The following is a 21035-nucleotide window of genomic DNA, read 5'->3' on the forward strand; positions in this document are numbered from 1 at the left end:
GCAAATGCCCTCAGGGATGGGTGATAATTGCTGACCCAACCAGAAATTCCCACAGCCTCTAAAATGAATATTTTTAAAAAACCTAGGGAGAGTATTATGAAGCAGAGAAGATAGCCCAAACGACTGTTGAGTAAGTTAAACCCGGATCCCTTTCACTCTCTATTGAGCCTGATCAGGATAAATAACCAACACACCAAAGCTCCACAGGAGTGCTGTATATTGAGGGATAACTTGCTTCAGTGAATATTTAGGATTTCCTAAATTCAATCCAGCGAGGAAAATATTGTTGTGGTTTAAGGGAAATATTTCATCCAACAGGATTCATATTAGAAATAATTAATAATTTAGTGTACAGGATGCCAGAACTTCCAACACAGAAGGATGCTCAATGGAATTGGGGATTTCTGCTTTAATCCTATTCCCCGGGTGCCTCTCTTGGGCCCATTAATAATTTTATTTTTCAAGTGTTTATCTAGTTTTCCCTCAAACATTATGATTGATTGATTGATTCAAAATTCTGCAAGTGGGCAGAAAGGTGGGGGTGGGATTTTCTGGCACTTCCGGCTGGTGGGATCTTCTGGAACCCCCCATTCCCTTGTTCCCTGATGGTATGGCCGTTGTGGGCGGCACAGTGGTTAGCACTGCTACTTCATAGCTCCAGGGATCTGGGTTCGATTCCTGGCTCGGGTCACTGTCTGAGTGGAGTTTGCACATTCTCCCCGTGTCTGCGTGGGTTTCCTCCGGGTGCTCCGGTTTCCGCCCACAGTCCAAAGATGTGGGGGTTAGGTTGATTGGCCATGCTAAAATTGTCCCTTAGTGCCCAGAGATGTGTAGGTTAGAGGGATTTGCAGGTAAAATATGTAGGGATATGGGGGTAGGGCCTGGTTGGGATTGTGGTCAGTGCAGACTCGATGGGTCAAAGGGCCTCTTTCTGCACTGTAGGATTCTATTCTACGTCTTCGCCTGGACAGGAAAACCACGTTGAGTGGGGTGGCCGGAATGTCCTGGCCAACAGAACCTCACAGCACAGAAGGAGGCCACTCGGCCCATTGTGTTTGTGTTGGCTCTTGGAAAGGACTGTCCAAATCGTTCTTATTCCTTTCTTTTACTCACAACATTCATCTCTCTGATGCTTTCTCTTAAAAGACAAAGGCCGCAACAGCATGGTTTCCACGGAGAGCGCCTCTTCCACGTATGAGGAACTGGCGCGTGCTTACGAACACGCCAAGCTGGAGGAGCAGCTACAACACGCCAAGTTCGAGATCACCGAGTGCTTCATCTCCGACAGCTCATCTGACCAGATGACCACCGGGACCAATGAGAATGCCGACAGCATGACTTCCATGAGCACCCCCTCAGAGGCTGGCATCTGCAGATTTACAGCATCGCCCCCACAGCCCCAAGACGTGGACCGGGGGAAAAACGTTGCTGTGCCCATCGCCCACAGAGCCGGTAAGGATACCCAGAGCCGTGGCATCCAACGCACTCCAGGTACAAATCTAAAATAGCGCACTTCAGGTTTATGCTAAGCAATTTGAATTTAAAAGGTGTGATAACCCCCCCAGGACTTGCATGGGAAGTCCCTGTAGGACTCATAGAATATGAGCTCCCTGAGGATTGGTAATTAGCTCACCAGATTGAGCTTGTATACCGAGCCCTGTATAAAGCAGGCCCCTGAGTGGGTCCATTATTATATTGTCCCAGTTGGGACTTGTTTGTGTTCACTACAGGCTTGTGGTTTTGTTTTACTTTATTTTGTGCAATAAAGCACTTTTCCTTCGCAGCCAACGCTGGGGTGACCAGAGCTATACACAATATTCCGAGTGTGGCCTTACCAATGTCTTTTACAACTTCAACAAGACGTCCCAACTGCTATATTCAATGAAACCAAGCATGCCAAATGCCTTCTTCACCACCCTGTCCACCGCTGACTCCATGTTCAAGGAGCTATGAACCTGTATTCCTAGATCTCTTTGTTCTATAACTCTCCCCAATGTTCTACCATTAACTAACTCCTGACTTGGTTCAATCTATCAAAATGCATCACCTCATATATTTATCTAAATTAAACTCCATCTGCCATTCATCTGTCTACTGCCCTAATTGATCAAGATCCGATTGGATTCCTAGCTAACCTTCTTCACCATCTAATATACCATCATTCTTGGTGTCACCTGCAAACTTAGTAACCGTGCCCCCTAAATTCTCATCTAAATCATTAACATAAATGACAAACAACAGTGGACTCAGCACCGTTCTCTGAGACACACCGCTGGTCACAGGACTCCAGTTTGAAAAAGAACCCTCTATAACCATCCTATCTTCTGTCATCAAGCCAATTTTGTATCCAATTGGCTGCCTCACCCTAGATCCCATGAGATTTGATTGTATGCAGCAACCTACCTTGCAGTGGCTTGTCAAAGGTTTTGCTAAAGTCCATGTAGACAATGTTGACTGCACTGTCCTCATTTATCTTCTTGTTATCCCTTCAAAAAACTCAATCAAATTGTTGGGATATGATTTTCCACTCACAAAGTCATGCTGATTGTCCTGAATCAGTCCTTGCCTCTCTAAATGCCTGTAGATTCTTTCCTCAGTAGGGTGTTAATTTCCTCTTTAAACAGCAATGCACCACCTTTACCTTTGTGTCTGTCCTTCCTGAATACTGAATACTCCTGGATGTTCAATTCTCATCCCTGGTTGCCCTGCAGCAATGTCTCCATACCCCGACTCTATCTAGCATGTTTGCAGCTATTTGAGCAATTAATTCATCCAATTTATTACGAATGCTCCATGCATTAAGGCAGAAAGCCTTAAGCTTTGCCATTATGACATTCCTTGTCCTGTTCCTATTATTTTTCACTGTGGCCCTGTTTGATTCATCCATCAACATGACTGAAATCTCTCGACCCTCTTGTAAACCTTTTCTGTATCCTTCTAATTAGATACAATCATCCAATTAGTGCAGACAGGGCTCAGCTCTGTATCTAACCTCATGTAGTACTACACCCGAGTGTATTTGATAGGGTCAGTGTAACAGAAGCTTTACTCAGGATCTATTCTTGCTGTATGTATCTTGAGTGTGTTTAGTGTGGCACACCACCTGTGTGTAGCCCATATTGTCCTGGGATGGGGACAATATAGAGGGAGCTTTATTTTGCATGTAACCCCATCCTGTACATGTCTTTGGAGTGTTTGATGGGGACAGTGTGGAGGGACCTTTACTCTGTATCTAATACCATGCTGCACATATCCTGGGAGTGTTTGATGGGGATAGTGTAGAGGGAGCATTACCCTGTATCTAATCCTGTGCTATACTGTCCTGGGAGTGTTTGATGGGGACAGTGTGGAGGGAGCTTTACTTTGCATCTAATCCCGTGCCATACCTGTCCTGGGAATGCTTGATGAGGACATGTGGAGGGAGCTTTACTTTGTATCTAATCCCGTGCCATACCTGTCCTGGGAGTTTTTGATGGGGGGGGGGTCAGTTTAGAGGGAGCTTTGCTCTGTGCCTAAGCCCATGTTGTACATATCCTGGGAGTGTTTGATGGGGACAGTGTAGAGGAAGCTTTACTCTATATCCAACCCTATGCTGTTCCTGTCCTGAGAGTGTTTGATGGGGGACAGTGTAAAGGGAGCGTCACTATCTAATCCAGGGGTGTTGTGTCCTGGGAGTGTTTGATGGGGACAGGGTGGAGGGAGCTTTACTCTGTATCTAACCCTGTGCTGTACCTGTCCTGGGAGTGATTGATGCTGGCACTGGGTGCAAATTATAGGAAATGCATTGTTCAACAGTGCTAACATCCTTCATCTTGATGATCACAAGAATTGACAAAGACTGTTTCTAAAAAAAATCCCTTTGAGACAGTGCTTCCGACTAAATATAATTAATTCGTATTGCCATGGTTACAGTTACGAGCAAAAGCTCCCAAAACAACATTTTATCACGTAATCTTAAATACCTGTGATATATCACTTATAATAACCCCATTTATAGTCAGACTGTTTCTCCTAGCAGTGTGGCTCTGTCATTGCTCCTTGAGCTCTTACAAACTCTGTTTTTAACCCATGGAGTTCGGCAATAGTAACCTACATTCTCAAACATTCAGCTGCCCTTGGCAGGGCTATATGGTGGCATACTCTACCAAAGTCATGGCACACTGTGGCACAGAGTGGGTAGAACCAGATCTGCAGTCTTGATATTTCTCAATCCCACCAATCCGGCTGTTTGAGGGAAAACCATAACAGAGGATGATGGGGTGATAATACGTTGGTTTAACAAGAAGTGTTCATCTCAGCTTGAGGGATAGGGGAACAACGCTGGGGGAAGGCACTGCATCCAGGTTGTGATGCTGCAGTGGTAGACTTTCGTGCTGAAATTAAGAATTAATCTACCCGTCAGTAAGTTGAGGGGAAAGTGAAACCAAAGTGCCCTTTCCTTGATATCTCCTTCCAAACGCCATTGGCCAAAACTTGCCAGCAAGGTTTTCTTTAATTCATTTGTGGGACATGAGTGTCGCTGGCTAGCCAGCATTTGTTGCCTATCCCTAGTTGCCCAAGGGCAGTTGAGAGTCAACCCACATTGCTGTGGCTCTGGAGTTGCATGTAGGCCAGACCAGGTAAGGATGGCATATATGTATTCAAGAGGTGGCTGAATATAGCATTTGGGGCAAATGGGATCAAAGGTTATGGGGAGAAAGGAGGATCAGGCAATTGAGTTGGATGGTCAGCTGTGATCATGATAGGAGCAGACTCGAAGGGCCAAATGGCCTCCTTCTGCTCCTATCTTCTATGTTTGTATATCTTTCCCTCTTGGACATTAGTGAACCAGATGGGTATTTTTTAGATCTATATTGTCATCCAGGGCAAAACAAAATGGGGCTAAATAAATTCAGCTTTGGTCTTATGAAATTACTTTAACCATGCACCTATTTTGCAGGCGACTATTGCAATCTTCCCTTGTACGTCAAGTCGGATGGGTTCTTCCGCAAGTCAGACGTCCGTGACCCTTGCCCTGTGGTGCCACCCAGGGAAGCCTCCATCCGGAACATGGCCAGGGCGTACCAATCGCAAGGCCGCCACATGACCCTCGACCCCAACAGCAAGCCGCCCATCCACCCGCACGCCACGGCCACATTACCTCAGAGAACTCTCACCGTGTCAGGCCCCGCAGCTGCCGCTTCCGCCAACACGACTGCCGCCACCACCACCACCGCATCCGCTGCCAGCGCCCCGGCTGAACCGCGGCTGCCCACGCACACCAAAATCGGCGGCTCCAGAGACTCGCTACTGGAAATGAGTACAGCCGGACTGGGCAGGCCACAGAAACAAGGGGCGGGCGCCTATTCAAAGTCCTACACCCTGGTGTAAGGCACACACAGACGCCCCTTTTCACCCTTGCCCTTGCTAATTTGTAATAAAAAGATATTTCTTGTACATAAGGAACTCTTTTTGTATAAATAATACTATTTTCTTCTTCTGCAAACCAACCAGGGCACAACAAAAAAAAAATCAAAATGTGATGTTATTTAAAAAAGAAAAACAAAAAAAAGTTCACATCGTTTTGGACGAAGGACACAGGTGGGGTTTTTTTTCTGATGTTGTGAATTGTTTCGAAGCAAATTCCTTGGAGCCATTGCATGCGGACTATTTTACTGTTTAAAAAAAAACTGATCACTCATAAAGAATCTGCTTCTATTTGCAAATGCTTGTGTTAATACCTTTTTTCTATGAAAAAAACTCAAGACGCCGTGTGCAATAAAAACATTTGTTTATACGTTGTTGTTCTCTGATTAGTTCGGCCTCTTTCTCTGTTCAGTAAATGCAGCAAACCCCACCAGACACAAACAGGAGTAGGCCATTCGGACCATCGAGCCTGTGCTGACACTGAATTAAGATGGGCGCCACAGTGCTGCTTCACAGCGCCAGGGGCGCAGGTTCGATTCCAGCCTTGGTCGCTGTCTGTGTGGAAGTTTGCACTTTCTCCCCACGTCTGCGTGGGTTTCCTCCGGGTGCTCCAGTTTCCTCCCACAGTCCAAAGATGTGCAGGTTTGCCACTGACACTGAGGGACAATTTACCATGGCCAGTGTGGGGTTATGGGAATAGGGCTTAAGTGGGATTGTGGTTGGTACAGACTCAACGGGCCAAATGGCCGCCTTCTGTACTGTAGGGATTCTATGATCTCTGATCATCAAATTGATGGCTTTCAAACTAATGCTACACTAATTATGGTTAAGAGTTTGATCATTTGAGACAAATGAAGAGCAGATTTAAATTACATATCTACATAGTTGACTAATTGACTTAACGCCATTTAAATTTAAGTTTATTTATTAGTGTCACAAGTAGGCTTACATTAACACTGCAATGAAGTTACTGTGAAAATTCCCTAGTCGCCACACTCCAGAGCCTATTCGAGTACACAGAGGGAGAATTTAGCATAGCCAATGCATCTAACCAGCACGTCTTTTGGACTGTGGGAGGAAACCAGAGCACCTGGAGGAAACCTACACAGAAACAGGGAGAATGTGCTAACTTCATACAGACAGTGATCCAAGCCAGGAATCGAACCCAGGTTCTTGCTGTGAGGCAGCAGCGCTAACCACTGGGCCACCAGGCTGCCACCCACAGGTTCTGATTTCAAGAAAATATTAAACCTAGCTCTTGGGGCTAAAGGGGTCAAGGGATATGGGAGAAAGGGGGGGAAAATCAGGATATTGAATTTGATGATCAGCCATGATCAAACTGAATGGCAGAGCAGGCTCGAAGGCCAAATGGCCTACTCCTGCTTCTATTCACACAACAATGAAGTTACTTTGAAAATCCCCTCTTTGCCACACTACAGTGCCTGTTCGGGTACACTGAGGGAGAATTTAGCATGGCCAATCCATCTAACCTGCACGTCTTTCAGCCTGTGGGAGGGAAACTGGAGCATCTGGAGGAAACCCATACAGACACGGGGAGAACATACAAACTCCACGCAGACAGTCACCCAAAGCCAGGAATTGAACCCAGCCCTCCAGCATTGAGAGGCAGCAGTACTAACCACTGTGCCACCATGCTGCTCTACCTTGGTATAGTTCACCTGCCTTGGTATGGTTCACATCTCAAACACCAAAATGATTTGAAGTCTTTCTTCTAAAGTTCGTCACTAATGGATGTTGGTTCTGAGGAACAATGTTCCACTTCTCCATCGAGCTCTGCTATATTCAATATAACGTGATTCAACGCCAATGGCAGCTCCCTCTGGTCAAGCCCAACCTCTGAAGAACACCAACTCTTTCAGAAATGAGACATTTCTTTTTCATTTCCCATCCTTAGCTTTCCTCTAGCCTCGTGACTGAGAATGGGAATGTTGCGTAGACAACACTTTTGTCCGCTGTGAGCCCATGCCAACTAAAAGTGCCATCAAACTCACTTCAGAAAGGTTGGGTATGGCTGGGAGACTCTGGAGCAGATGATGGGAATGGACTTGAACTCAGGTCTCAAGGATAAAAGAATAATGTCAAGCCAAATCAAAAGTGGATTAGCCCCAATGCTGAATTGCCCTTAGTGTCCCAAGAGGCCTAAGTTAAGGGAATTAGTGGGGTAAACGTTGGTGGGGTGGGGGGGGCTGGGGTCAGGATGTTGGGCCTGGGAAAAATGCTGTCAGAAGATCAGTGCAAACTTGATGGGCCGAATGGTCTCCTTCTGCACTGTAGGGAATCCTATGATTCTAAGTCCTGCAGAGGCATTACAATGGGGCAAAATTTCCTTGCCCGCCTGCCAGTGGGATTGTAGCGGGCGAGAGATGAACCATGAAAAAGGTCCATCGACCTCAGGCAGGATTTTCCCGTTTCGGGGCACGTACAGTCGGAAAATTCTGCCCTGTGTGTGTCAAAATTGAAGTCATACACTTTGGTGTGTAAAACAGAAAGGTGGAGTATTAGCTAAATGGTGATATGTTGGGAAGTGCGGATGTAAAAGAGGATCTGAGTGTCCTTGTGTATCTGTCAATGAAAGTGGAGAGGCAGGTGCAGCAAGGAATTAGGAAGAAAAAATGGTACGTTGGCCTTCATTGCAAGAGGATTTGGTGTAGAGATGTCTTATTGCAGTTATACAGGGCTTTGGTGAGGGCTGGAATATTATGCGCAGTTTTGGCGTCCCCACGGAAGAAATTATATACTTGCCGTAGGTGGAGTGCAGCAGAGGTTCACTTGGCTGATACTGGGTTTGGTGAGACTGTCCTGTGAAGAGAGAATGGTTTGACTGGGCCTGCATTCAACAGAGTTCAAAAGGATGAGAGGAGACCTGAATGAAATGTATTAAATTCTAACAGGACTGGACAGACTAGATGCAGGGAAGATGTTTTAGAACATAGAACAGTACAGCGCAGCACAGGCCCTTCAGCCCTCGATGTTCTTCCGAGCTATGTCCGAACCCAAGATCGAGCTATCCCACTCCCTATCGTTCTGGTGTGTTCCATGTGCCTATCCAATAACCGCTTGTAAGTTCCTAAAGTATCTGACACCACTACCACAGCAGGCAATGCATTCCACACCCCAACCACTGAGTAAATAATTATCTCAGACATCCCTCCTATATCACCCACCATGAACCTTATAGTTATGCCCCCTAGTAACAGCTACATCCACCCGAGGAAATAGCTTTTTCATAGAGTGGATGTTCAGAGACTATTTTCTATCTATCCTCCTCATCATCTTCCATTAAGGCACCTCTCATCCTCCTCCGTTCTAAAGAGAAAAGCCCCAGCTCCCTCAACGTTTCCTCATAAGACTTACCCTCCAAAGCAGGCAGCATCCTGGTAAATCTCCTCTGCGCTCTCTCTGATGCTTCCACATCCTTCTTATGTTTTCCCTGGTTGGGGAAATCTAGAACCAGGGGACACAGTCTCAGGATGCAGGGTAGACCTTTAAGCACTGAGATGAGGAAAACTTTTTTCACTCAGGAGGGTAACGAACTTGTGGAAATCTCTATCACAGAAGGTTGTTGGGACAAGTCACTAAATGTATTCAAGAAAGAGCTAGACCCTTTTTTATATTCTTGAATGGCATCAAGGGTTCGGGGAATATGACATTCAGATCAAGGATCATGTTGAACGGTGGAGCAGGCTCGAAGGGCCAAATGGCCTACTCCTGCTCCGAAATTCCAAGTTTCTCAATAGTGAGAAAAATTGGAGCAGGCCTTGGATAACGTTTCACTCTAGCGGGTTCTTTTAGGTTTCAGCTGTGACTGAGAGGGAGCACTTTTGCCTCTGAGTGGAACATTTGGGATCAAGTCCTAGTCAAGAGATTTGGGCGCAAAATCTAAGCTAGCACAACCTGCCGAGGATGTCGTCCTTTGGATGAAACATCTCTCCTTCTAGGTGAACGTGAAAAATCCCTGTGACTATTTCAAACAAACGCGGTGTTGTTCTCCCCTAGTGTAAGTAGTCTCACAACACCAGGTTAAAGGTTTATTTGGTAGCAAACGCCACAAGTAAGCCTACTTGTGACACAAATAAATGAACTTTAAAAACTTCTAAACTTTATTGCTGGAAATGACTCACTAAACTTCCTTTCACCTGCCCACTAGCCTGCATGCCCTGTAGACACTGTGGGGACTGGGGTGCATTATCAGCCCCTTTGATCACATTTCATTTTGATGCTTCCTTTAAGATTCTATTTACTTTGATGTAACACTCCTCTAAAGGAACTGCATTTTAAATTATCCCTCAATTCATTGATTCACTTTGCTTGGTCAGAAAAGAGCTCACAGCTCTGATGCTTTCAACTGTTACACCGGTTAAGAACAGTTCTCATGTGGCCAGATTTAATAAATGAATCTGTCCACCAAACCCCCAACTAAGCTTTATCTTGAGCATGCAGTCAGGAAGCTCACCTATTTTTGCCATGAGTCAATCTCTCATATGTGAAGCACCTTGTACCAGCTGATCAAATCAAAGACGCTATATAGGTCTCTAATGTTGAATACAGGAGTTGGGACGTCTTCTTGAAGTTGTACAAGACATTGGTAAGGCCACACTTGGAATACTGTGTACAGTTCTGGTCACCCTATTATAGAAAGGATATTATTAAACTAGAAAGAGTGCAGAAGAGGTTACCAGGATGCTACCAGGATTTGATGGTTTGAGTTATAAGGAGAGGCTGGATTGACTGGGACTTTTTTCTCTGGAGTGTAGGAGGCTGAGGGGCGATCTTATAGAGGTCTATAAAATAACGAGGGGCATAGATCAGCTAGATAGTTGATATCTTTTCTCAAAGGTAGGGAAGTCTAAAACTAGGGGGCAGAGGTTTAAGATGAGAGGGGAGAGATACAAAAGGGTTCAGAGGGGCAATTTTTTTTCACACAGAGGGTGGTGATGTCTGGAACAAGCTGCCAGAGGTTGTAGTAGAGGAAGGTACAATTTTGTCTTTTAAAAAGCATTTAAACAGTTCCTTGGGTCTGATGGGTATAGAGGGATATGGGCCAAACATGAACAATTGGGACTAACTTAAGGGTTTAAAAAAAAATGGACAAGTTGGGCTGAAGGGTCTGTTGCCATGCTGTAAACCTCTACAACGCTATACAAATGTAACTCATTGGGCAGAATTTCACCAGCCCCAGGAAGCAGGGAAATGGAGCTGGGCTGCAGGTAATATTACGTGGAGCTGTGTCAGATCAGCTCCCCAACTGTGCCCCCACCATTGGGGAATGTTACTGATGGCAGGGACTGAAATCAGGCAGGCTGCCTATCACTAGGAGGTGGGCTGCTGACTTAAAGGGGCAGCAATGGCCAAGTGGTATTATCACCAGACTGTTTATCCATAAACTCAGCTAATGTTCTGGGGACACAGGTTCGAACCCTGCCATGGCAGATGCTGGGAATTTGAATTCAATAAAAAACAACTGGAATTAAGAATCTACTGATGACCATGAAACCATTGTCAATTGTTGGAAAAACCCAACTGGTTCATTAGTGTCCTTTAGAGAAAGAAATCTGCTATCTTTATCCAGTCTGGCCTACATGTGTCCCCAGAGCCTCAGCAATGTGGTTGACTCTCAACTGCCCTCCAAGGGAAACAAGGGATGGGCAATAAATGCTGGCTGGACAGCGATACCCAAGTACCACAAATGAATAAAAAAAAAGAAAGAATCATATTTTACCAGCAGTATTTTGCTGTGTCTAGAGATCCCCAGTTAAATGGAGGGGGCCCCTCTGTGTTAGACCAGGGGAGTGGGGAAGGATTTGTTTCAGCAAAGGTGGGGTGCCACAGGAAGGGAAGACAGCTCCCACACACCCCCTCCATGCTCAGTTTAGCCTCCAGGCTTTAGGAGCCTCACTGGCGGTGCTACCGAGCTTCCGACCCTCTGATTGGGCCAGCCATCCTGAACGGATGGTAACCCTGGCAACAGTGACTTAATTGGCTAGCAGAATGGCCAATCATGCCTGCAGCCAAATGAGCAAAATTCAGCCCATGGTTTAGCTATGGTGTGGAGATGCTAGCGTTGGACACAGGGAGTGGGCAGAGTAAGAAGTCTCACAACACCAGGTTAAAGTCCAATAAGTTTATTTAGTGGCACGAGCTTACAGAGCGTTGCTCCTTCATCAGGCGAGCCCTTCATCTGATGAAGGGGCAGCGCTCCGAAAGCTCATGATTCCAAGTAAACCTGTTGGACTTTAACCTGGTGTTGAGAGACTTCTTACTGCGTATTTCCATATTGAGACACCAGGGCTGGAATCCTATCACCATTCAGACCAGCGAGGTGTTCCCTTCCTGCCGAAATGAACAGAGATTTGGCTGGATGCCAAATTCTCCAACTTCACTGCAGGAGTGCAACACGAACAGCAAGTAAGACCACGCCCCACTTAAAAGTTTGACATTTTAACTCCCATCGGCCACAGGGAGTGACTTGTGTATGTGTCTGCTAAATTTAAACAAGGTTTATACAACTCTGGTCACCACACTACCAGGACATGGAGAGAGTGCAGAAAAGGATGGTCAGGATTTTGCCTGGTGTGGAAGGTATTAGCCATGAGGAGAAGTTGGATAAAGTGGGATTGTTCTCCATGGAAAGACGGGGGGCTGACCTGATAGAAGTTTATAAAATTATGAGGGATATAGATAGGATGAACAGTTGGAAGCTTTTTCCCCAGGGCAGAAATACAAATACAAGGGGGCACAAATTCAAGATCGGGAGGGCAGGGAAGGTTCAGTGGAGACGTGCAGGGCAAATTTTTTTTTTTTTTACACAGCGGGTGGTGGGAGACTGGAATGCACTGCCACGTGAGGTGGTTGAGGCTGTTACATTCGCCACATTTAAGACCTATCTTGATAGGCAGAGGAACAAATGGGAGTAGAGGGATATAAGCAGTTGGTTTAGATAGGTAAATGTCTTAGAGGGCTGAAGGGCCTGTTCCATGATGGAAATGCAACCTGCGGGGATTATCACTGACAGAGGGTCAACCATTGACTTTTTTCCTAGCAACGATTGTCGAAGGGAAGAATCACCCTTGTAAAACTTGTTTTCATGGGTGCAGGTCGTCTCACACCTCACAGCCAATTGAAGTGATGTCATTGTAATGATGGGAACCACAGCATGCAACCAATTTATGCACAGCAAGATTCCACAAACAACACTGAGCTAATTGACCGGATAATCTATGCTGATGCCATTGGCTGATGACACAACAATGTTTAGGAAAGGAAGGGAAATTCTCCTGCTTCTGACGGTGCCCTGAGATCTTTGACAATCACATAAGGTGGGGTTTTGGTTTTAAAATCAACTTTAACTGTGTGGCACAGTCTCAGCATGACACAGAAGCACATGGAAATAATCACAGGTAACAGAGGCCAGTGTCCCTTCACCAGATTCCCTTTATTTGCAAACTTATCTCCACTCCTAAGAGTGCTTCAGGTACAAAGTCAGAATCCAGAGTGTCAGTAGCCCTGACACCTCCTCAATATATAGAGGTGAGGCTCCCTGATTGGGCAGGCAATCATTGCCTCAATCAGGGAGCTCATACTCCAAGAGGTCCACTTCAAGTCATTACAACAGGAACGGACTGTTTGGTCCGATCAGTCTGTACGGTGATTATCGCTTACATGAGTAAGTACTTCCATTCCAAAGTGTCACTCTCTTTGCTTCAACCACATGTCTATCCTATCATTAAAAGTTGGCATGGCCTCACCTTCAGTCACTAATCTTAGTTGTATAAGAACATAAGAAATAGGAGCAGGAGTAGGCCATCTAGCCCTTCGAGCCTGCCCCGCCATTCAATAAGATCATGGCTGATCTGAAGTGGATCAGTTCCACTTTCCCGCCTGCTCCCCATAACCCTTAATTCCCTTGCCCATCAGAAATCTATCTACCCATGCCTTAAACATATTCAACGAGGTACCCTCCACCACTTCAATGGGCAGATAATTCCAGAGATTTGCCACCCTTTGAGTGAAGAAGATCCTCCTCAACTCTGTTCTAAAACAGAGTTTTAGATCTGTTTATATTTCATAACTCCACAAATCTCTGCCTAAAAAGACTTCAACCATCCCCCTTCCACATCCATCCACTCCCCCCCCCCACCCCCTGGCCATTCTCAATCCTAAATTAAGACATTTTAGCCTTATGTAGTATAATGCAATCCTTACATTCATCCTCATTTGAGACCTCTCAATCCCTGGAAATGGTCTGTGTATCACACTTTCCATCTCTTTGCAACATGAAACAACTACTGAATCATCCTTTACCTGCTCTAACAGTTACAGCCCCATTCTGAAGTACAGTCTTCCATTCCCAAGTGCAGCTTATTTTGGAACAACCAGGACAAGTTCTTACACTGAAGCATTAATCCGGAGTGTATGCACAAGTCCGAGGGCAGGATATTCCTGTTGCCCCGACTGGCAGGATCATCCAGCCAACCCCTCACAGCAGGTTCGCCACTCAAAAGCCTTTGGCAGAACTGGAAGATCTTGCCAATGGCAAATGGCTCACCACAGGAATACCTTCGAGCCTTACAGTGGGATTTGAACCCACAGTCTTTTCTTTGTTTTCCTTTTTTAAGTTTATTTATTGTTGTCACAAGTAGGCTTACATTCACACTGCAATGAAGTTACTGTGAAAATCCCCTAATTGCCACATTCCGGTGCCTGTTCAGGTACACTGAGGGAGAATTTAGCACGGCCAATGCACCTAACCAGCATGTTTTTCGGCCTGAGAGAGGAAACATGAGCACTCGGAGGAAAGCCACACAGAAACAGGGAGAATGTGCAGACTCCACACAGACAGTGGCCCAAGTCTGGAATCGAACCTGGGCACTGTGTGGCAGGAGTTCTACCCATTGTGCCATCATGCCACCCTTGAGATGTGGGCATCGCTGACTAGGTCGCCATTTGTTACCCACCCATAATTGCCCTTCAGAAAATGGTGCTGAGCCATCTATTTGATCTGTGCTCCAGATAGTGTAGGTACACCTGCCATGCTGTTAGAAAAGGAGTTCAAGGGGTTTTTGACCTGGCAACAGTGAATGAACGGTGGTATATTTCCAAGTCAGGATGGTGAGTGTATTGGAGAGAAGCTTGCAGGAATGGTGGCGTTCCCATGTGTGTGCTGCATGGATAAACCCTTCTAATCAAGGTGATAGAGATTGCACGTTTGAAAGGAGGCTTGGTGAGATGTTGCAGTGTGTCTTGCAGATGGTGCACATGGATGCACATCGGAGGTGGAGGGAATGAATGTGGAAGCTGGTGAATAGTTTGCCACTTGAGCAATCTGCTTTCTCCTGGATGGCATCGAGCTTCTCGTCAGAAGTTGCACTCTTCCAGGTAAATGGGGAGTATTCCATTACACTCCTGACTTGTGCTGTGTAATTGGTGGACAGGCATTAAGGAGTCAGGAGGTGAGTAATTCACCTCAGAATCCCCAGTCTCTTTTGGCAGAGTATTGGTATGGCTAGTCCAGTCCTATACCTGTCAATGGGCATCCCCCAGCATGTCAGTAGCCATTGACCCAGGGGTTGGATAGTTGCATTGTTACCCTATCTACCCTACAATTAGCTATCAGGACAGGTAAAAAGGATGAGTGTAAAATGAACTAATCAAATACTCCTTTAATTATTCTTGTCCATCTGCTACTAGAACCATTAACCTGCCATAACTGCTTACATGACCTTTTATCATAGTAGTAAGTACAGGTGGCTCCCTCAGGGGATTAAATAAATTGGATCAAGTAGATGATTGGACAAATTATACGTGATATGTAGAAGGGCTGACCTGCTGGACCAAAATGGGGATATTTAGTAGCATATTTTACACTGTTAAAGTGCACCATTAACCTCAATTGACAACTCAATGTCATAATTCTTCAAGGGGATTTGCTCCATTCCAAAAACAGGAATTGAAATTAATGTATTCAGAAATATATAATTTTTTTTGAAGTACTGGGCTCATGTCCTCCGTCCAGCCTCATTAAAACGTACAGATTTACATCTGTACTGGTGACTTTATTACATTGCAACATCCCAAAATGCTCCTCGCAGTGGCTGTTGTTCAGCGGGATTGCTATTCTTACAAACGCTTGGCCTGTGGGTCACTGTCCGTGCGGAGTTTGCATGTTCTCCCCGTGTCTGCGTGGGTTTCCTCTGGGTGCTCCAGTTTCCTCCCACAGAGCAAAAGGATGTGCAGGTTAGGTTGATTGGCCATGATAAATTGCTCCTTAGTGTGTTGGAGGGATCGGCTAAATTGACACTAGTGTCGGGAGGGTTAACAAGGTAAACAAATGGGGTTACAGGAATAGGGTAGGATTGTTGTCGGTGCAGACTTGATGGGCCAAATGGCCTCCTTCTGCACAGTAGGGATTCTAACATGTGGCAATGAAGTTCAATATGCCGGAGTCCACCGGTTTACAGGTTAATCAACAGTGATGATAGCTCATGTTATTTAAATGAAGTCTCGAGTGTGTCTCTGGACTCTGATGTCTGGAACCCAGCAGTTAATCAAGTGCTGGCTGGGGTCAGTGATGGGGCACTTTAACACGTTGGTTCACATTATTCCAAAGGCGCTCGTGGTCATTATCAGTCTCGTGGTTGTTATTTCCATCCCATCAAGACAGGAGAGTTACAAGAGCCTCTTCCTGCTAATGATCACCAGCTCTGTCAATGCTATAACACGCCAGACCTTTCTTGCCGTTTTGCTCGTGCTGGTTAGAATTTGTCACACTTCACCAACAACCCCTTTCGTAATTAGTTTTCGAAACCAGCTACGCTCTGACCAGGGTTATTCCCGACCAGGCTTTTGTTTCATGATCGCCTGAGCAGCTCCGTGTAACTGGTTGTCTGTTTGATGTTTGTCCAATATCTCAGGTTATGTCAATTATTCGCCCTCAGCCTTTCACCAGACATCAATCAACAGCTGAAAATATATCTACGCGGCTATTCTTCACAAATTGCTTCACTTGTATCACATCCTGTGAGGTGCTCCGGGATGTTTTGCCATCATCAAGACAGTTTTAAAAGTACAATTTGTTATGATGAGTGTTTTTCTGAATGATTATCGGTATTCATCAGGACAGCCAGTGAAACACATGGCAGCATGTCAGAGTTCTAAGCGAGCGGTAACTCCAGCTACTTACCAGCACCCTTAGTTGGGCAAATTAAAAAAAAACAAATCATAGATCCCTACAGTGCAGAAAGAGGCCCTTCGGCCCATCGAGTCTGCACCGAACACAATCCCACCCAGGCCCTACCCTACATATTATATCCACCAATCCCTCGAACCTACGCATCCCTGGATACTAAGGGGCAATTTTCTTAGCAAGGCCAATCAACCTAACCCGCACATCTTTGGACTGTGGGAGGAAACCGGAGTACCATGATGTTGTGCCGAACATGACGCCAAATTGAACTAATCTCTTCTGCCTATCCTTGATCCATATCCCACTATTCCTTGCATATTTGTGTGCTTATCTAAAAGCTCCATATCTGCCTCCACCACCACCTCTGGCAGCACGGTCCAGACACCTACCATCCTCTGTGTAAAAATTGCCCCTCCTATCTCTTTTGAATTTTCTCCCTCTCATCTCAAACGCATGCCTCCTAGCATTAGCCGTTACAATTCTGAAAAAAAGATTCTGAGTCTGACTCTCAACCCTATCTGTGCCTCTCATAATTTTATAGACTTCTATCAGGTCTCCCTTCAGCCTCTGCTGCTCCAGAGAAAACAATCCTAGTTTGTCCAGCCTATCCTTCTAGCTCATACCCTCTAATCCAGGCAGCATCCTGGTAAACCTCTTCTGCACACTCGCCAAAGCCTCCACATCCTTCCTTGTAATGTGGCGATCAGAATTAAACGCAATACTCTAAGTGCGACCTAACCAACGTTTTATAAGCTCTGCTTATAAAAGGAAACCCACGCAGACACGAGGAGAATGTGCAAACTTCACACAGACAGTGACCCGAGCCGGGAATCGAACCCAGGACCCTGGGGCTGTGAAGCAGCAGTGCTAACCACTTGTTACCATGCCACCCATATAGATAGAACACTGGTCTCTGCAGCCTGATCAATGCATCAAAAGGCAGTTCTGCACAGGTAGTTGCCCTTTGATTTGATTTATTATTGTCATGTGTTAGTACATGGTGAAAAGTATTGTTTCTTGCACACTATACAGACAAAGCATACTGTTCATAGAATCATAGAAACTCTACAGTGCAGAAAGAGGCCATTGGGCCCATCAAGTCTGCATCGACCACAATCCCACCCAGGCTCTACCACCTAACTATTGCTACATATTTACCCACTAATCCCTCTGACCTACACATCTCAGGACACTAAGGGGCAATTTTAGCATGGCCAATCAACCAAATCCACACATCTTTGGACTGTGGGAGGAAACCGGAGCACCCAAAGAAACCCATGCAGACACAAGGGGATATGCAAATCACAGAGTACATGGTGGAGAAGGAGAAGGTGCAGAACGTAGTGTTACGGTCATAGATAGGATGTAGAGAAACATCAACTTAATATACAATAGGTTCATTCAAAAGTCTGACAACAGCAGGGAAGAAGCTGTTCTTGAGTTGGTTGATACGTGTTCTCAGACTTCTGTATTTTTACTTGGAAGCGAGTATGTCTGGAGTGCGTGGAGTCCTTGATTATGCCGTCTGTTTTTCCGAGGCAGCAGGAAGTGTGGTCAGAGTCAATGAATGAGAGGACAGTTTGAGCGATTGACTGGGCTACATTCACAACTCTTTGTAGTTTCTTATGGTCTTGGGCAGAGCAGGAGCCACACCAAACCAGAAAAAATGCTTTCTCTGATGCATCTTTCACTCTTTAAATGGGGCTGCCAACTTTCAAAGTTGCCCAGGAGACTCTGATAACCAGCGTTGCTACAAGCAGCCTAGCAGGAAAATCGCAGGAACCATTATTTTCTTTAATGTTTTTTTAAATTTTCTTTCTTAGCATTTCTAAGACATTTCTCAAGTAAAAGGACTGTTTGACTGATGGCCAGGAATAATTCGATCTGATAATGAAAGGTCTGCTCTCTTTTCAATTGGGTGGGAAGTGGGTGAACAGTGAGGATGATCAGGACAGGTCAGTAATCATAAAATCCCTACAGTGCCAGAGGAGGCCATTCAGCCCATTGAGTCTGCACTGACAACAATCCCACCCAGGCCCTATCCCCATAATCCCAGGTATTTACCCTGCTAATCCCCTACCGAAACTAAGATGCAATTTAGCATGGCAAATCCACCTAACTTGCACACAGTTTTGGACCATGGAAGGAAACCAGAGCAACCAAAGGAAACTCACACAGACATGGGGAGAATGAGCAAACTCCACACAATGCTGGTACCTGGATCCCTGACTCTCCGAGGCAGCAGTGCTAACCACTATGCCTCCAGAACGGCGTGGTGACACAATGGTTAGCACCGCAGCCTCACAGCACCAGGAACCCAGGTACAATTACAGCTTTGGGTCACATACTATCTGTGTAGAATTTGCATGTTCTCCCTGTGTCTGCATGGGTTTCCTCCAGATGCTCCAGTTTCCTCCCACACTCCAAAGATGTGCAGGTTAGGGGATTAACAGGATGAATATCTGGGGTTATGGGGATTGGGCTTGGGCGGGATTGTGTTCAGTGCAGACTCGATGGGCCAAAAGGCCTCCTTCTACACATAGGGATTCTATGATTCCATGTGAAGACACCTCCAGGAACATGGCCAGAGATGGCAATCTGGTTTCAGCTCTGTGCCCTCCTCAGATGAAAGTTTCACAGTTCCCAGGTGAATTCAGTTTGGGTTGGCTCATCCCAGTTTCCAGTGGGAATCAGACAAAGTACAAGACTTCTGATTCAGATTCCCATTCAGTACCAAGTCACCACTTGGTAATGAATGGGAACCTGAATCAGAAAAGCCACAAGGACCATGGAGAAATGGACACCTTACATTGGTGTTGTGGAGGCGCTCGTGTCTAAGGTTGCATAGAGTTCAACTTTGCACCAAATGGGGGGGGCACTTGCTGCTAATGTGCTCCAGTAGCAACGCCTCTCACCAAAACCTTAACATCAAGGCCAGACGTAGAGTGGTGGGCCCCTCATCTTGCCATAACTCTGAACGTTGTTTAAAGAAACGTATGCAAAGCTTACAGGCCCAGTCTATTCATTGCAGAGTTGAGATTACTATGCTTGAGGTTGATAGGAGCAAGAATTAGTGGGAGGCTTAATGTGATAGCAGAGCAGGATGCTGATTCTCAAAGTAGTATGGGGGTTAAACTGATGTGATGCATCACTCATTTGGTGTTGTTGTTCTGCGACAGCTTCTGAACATTGTCAGGTAATAATAGCTCTCCAGACAAATGTGAGCTCACTGCTCAGTTTCATTATCAAGCCAAATAGCAATGCTTGTTCTCCTCTCAGAGATTGTGACCTCAATCCCTCGTCAGTTTCTTAAATGGGGTTGGAGTCACTTTGTGGCTGTTGCAAACCATAATCATTCTGACCGAGAGACTTGCTGACAAGGAGCAGAGACAGGATTCTCTAATTAGAAGGGATGAGGGCGAAAAGTTGCGGGGTGGGATTTATGGGAGCTTGCGACCGACGGGCACATTAGTCACACACATCAGGAAACGGTAGCTTCACCACCAACAAATCAGCTTGTATTAATAGAACCATACAGCACAGGAGGAGGCCATTCAGTCCATCTTGTCCCCACCCATCTGAGGATACCCAGGTGCCCTTTTGCATCCCACCTTCCTGCACCCAGCCCATGGCCCTGTAGGTTACAGCACTTGAAGTGCAGCTCCAAGCATTTTTTAAAAAGAGTTGAGGGTCTCTGCCTCCACTACCAACTCAGGCAGCGAATTCCAGTCACCCACCATCCTCTGCGTAAAATGGATCTTCATAGAATCCCTACAGTGCAGAAGAGGCCATTTGGCCCATCAAGACTGCACTGATCCTCTGACAGAGCATTTTATCTAGGTCCACCTCATGCCTTATTCCTGTAACCCTATGCATTTATCCTGCCAATCCCTCTAACCTACTTGGGACAGTAAAGAGTAATTTGGCATGACGAATCCACCTAACTCACACATCTTTGAACCTTCTTCCTCATGTCCCCTCTATGCCTACTGTCACTTATCTTGAATCTAAGTCCCCCTGGTCCTAGAATTTTCCACCAAGGGAAACAATTTTATCCTGTCCACTCTATTTCTTCCCCTCATAAATTTATATACCTCATTCAAGTCACCCCTCAGCTTTCTTTGCTCCAAGGAAAATAACCCCAAGCTATCCAATCTCCCTCCATAGCAACACTCATCTAGCTCTGGTAACATTCTTGAAAACCTCTGCGCTCTCTCCAGAGTGATTACATCCCTCCTTCTAATGTATAGAAGGATCATGATTTCATGGTCTGAAGATGGTAAAGTGGAAAAGGGTAGCAGTTTCAAAACAGAAATGAGGAGAAATTAGTTCTCTCCAAGGGTCTTGGAATTCTTTGAGAGTCTTTGGAATTCACTACACCTGAGTGCGATGGATGCCAGGGCATTAAGGAAATTTGAAGAGATAG

General features: G+C 45.7%; 1 protein-coding gene across 2 annotated transcripts in view; it reads left to right on the forward strand.

The window, feature by feature from the left end:
- Nucleotides 1–5747, forward strand: part of dscaml1 (Down syndrome cell adhesion molecule like 1) — a 605093-nt gene extending 599346 nt beyond the window's left edge. Inside the window, exons 32-33 of one of the 2 annotated variants that reach the window (XM_080214516.1) lie at nt 1147–1491; nt 4940–5747. In XM_080214516.1, the coding sequence (XP_080070642.1) occupies nt 1147–1491; nt 4940–5370 (776 nt within the window). In that variant the 3' untranslated portion in view covers nt 5371–5747. The remainder of the gene's footprint in view (nt 1–1146; nt 1492–4939) is intronic. The other variant, XM_080214517.1, reaches the window with a different exon arrangement.
- Nucleotides 5748–21035: the final 15288 nt, after the last annotated feature.

This window comes from Carcharhinus amblyrhynchos, chromosome 29 (genome assembly GCF_965287045.1).
Source record: "Carcharhinus amblyrhynchos chromosome 29, sCarAmb.v2.hapA, whole genome shotgun sequence".
NCBI classification, from domain to species: domain Eukaryota; kingdom Metazoa; phylum Chordata; class Chondrichthyes; order Carcharhiniformes; family Carcharhinidae; genus Carcharhinus; species Carcharhinus amblyrhynchos.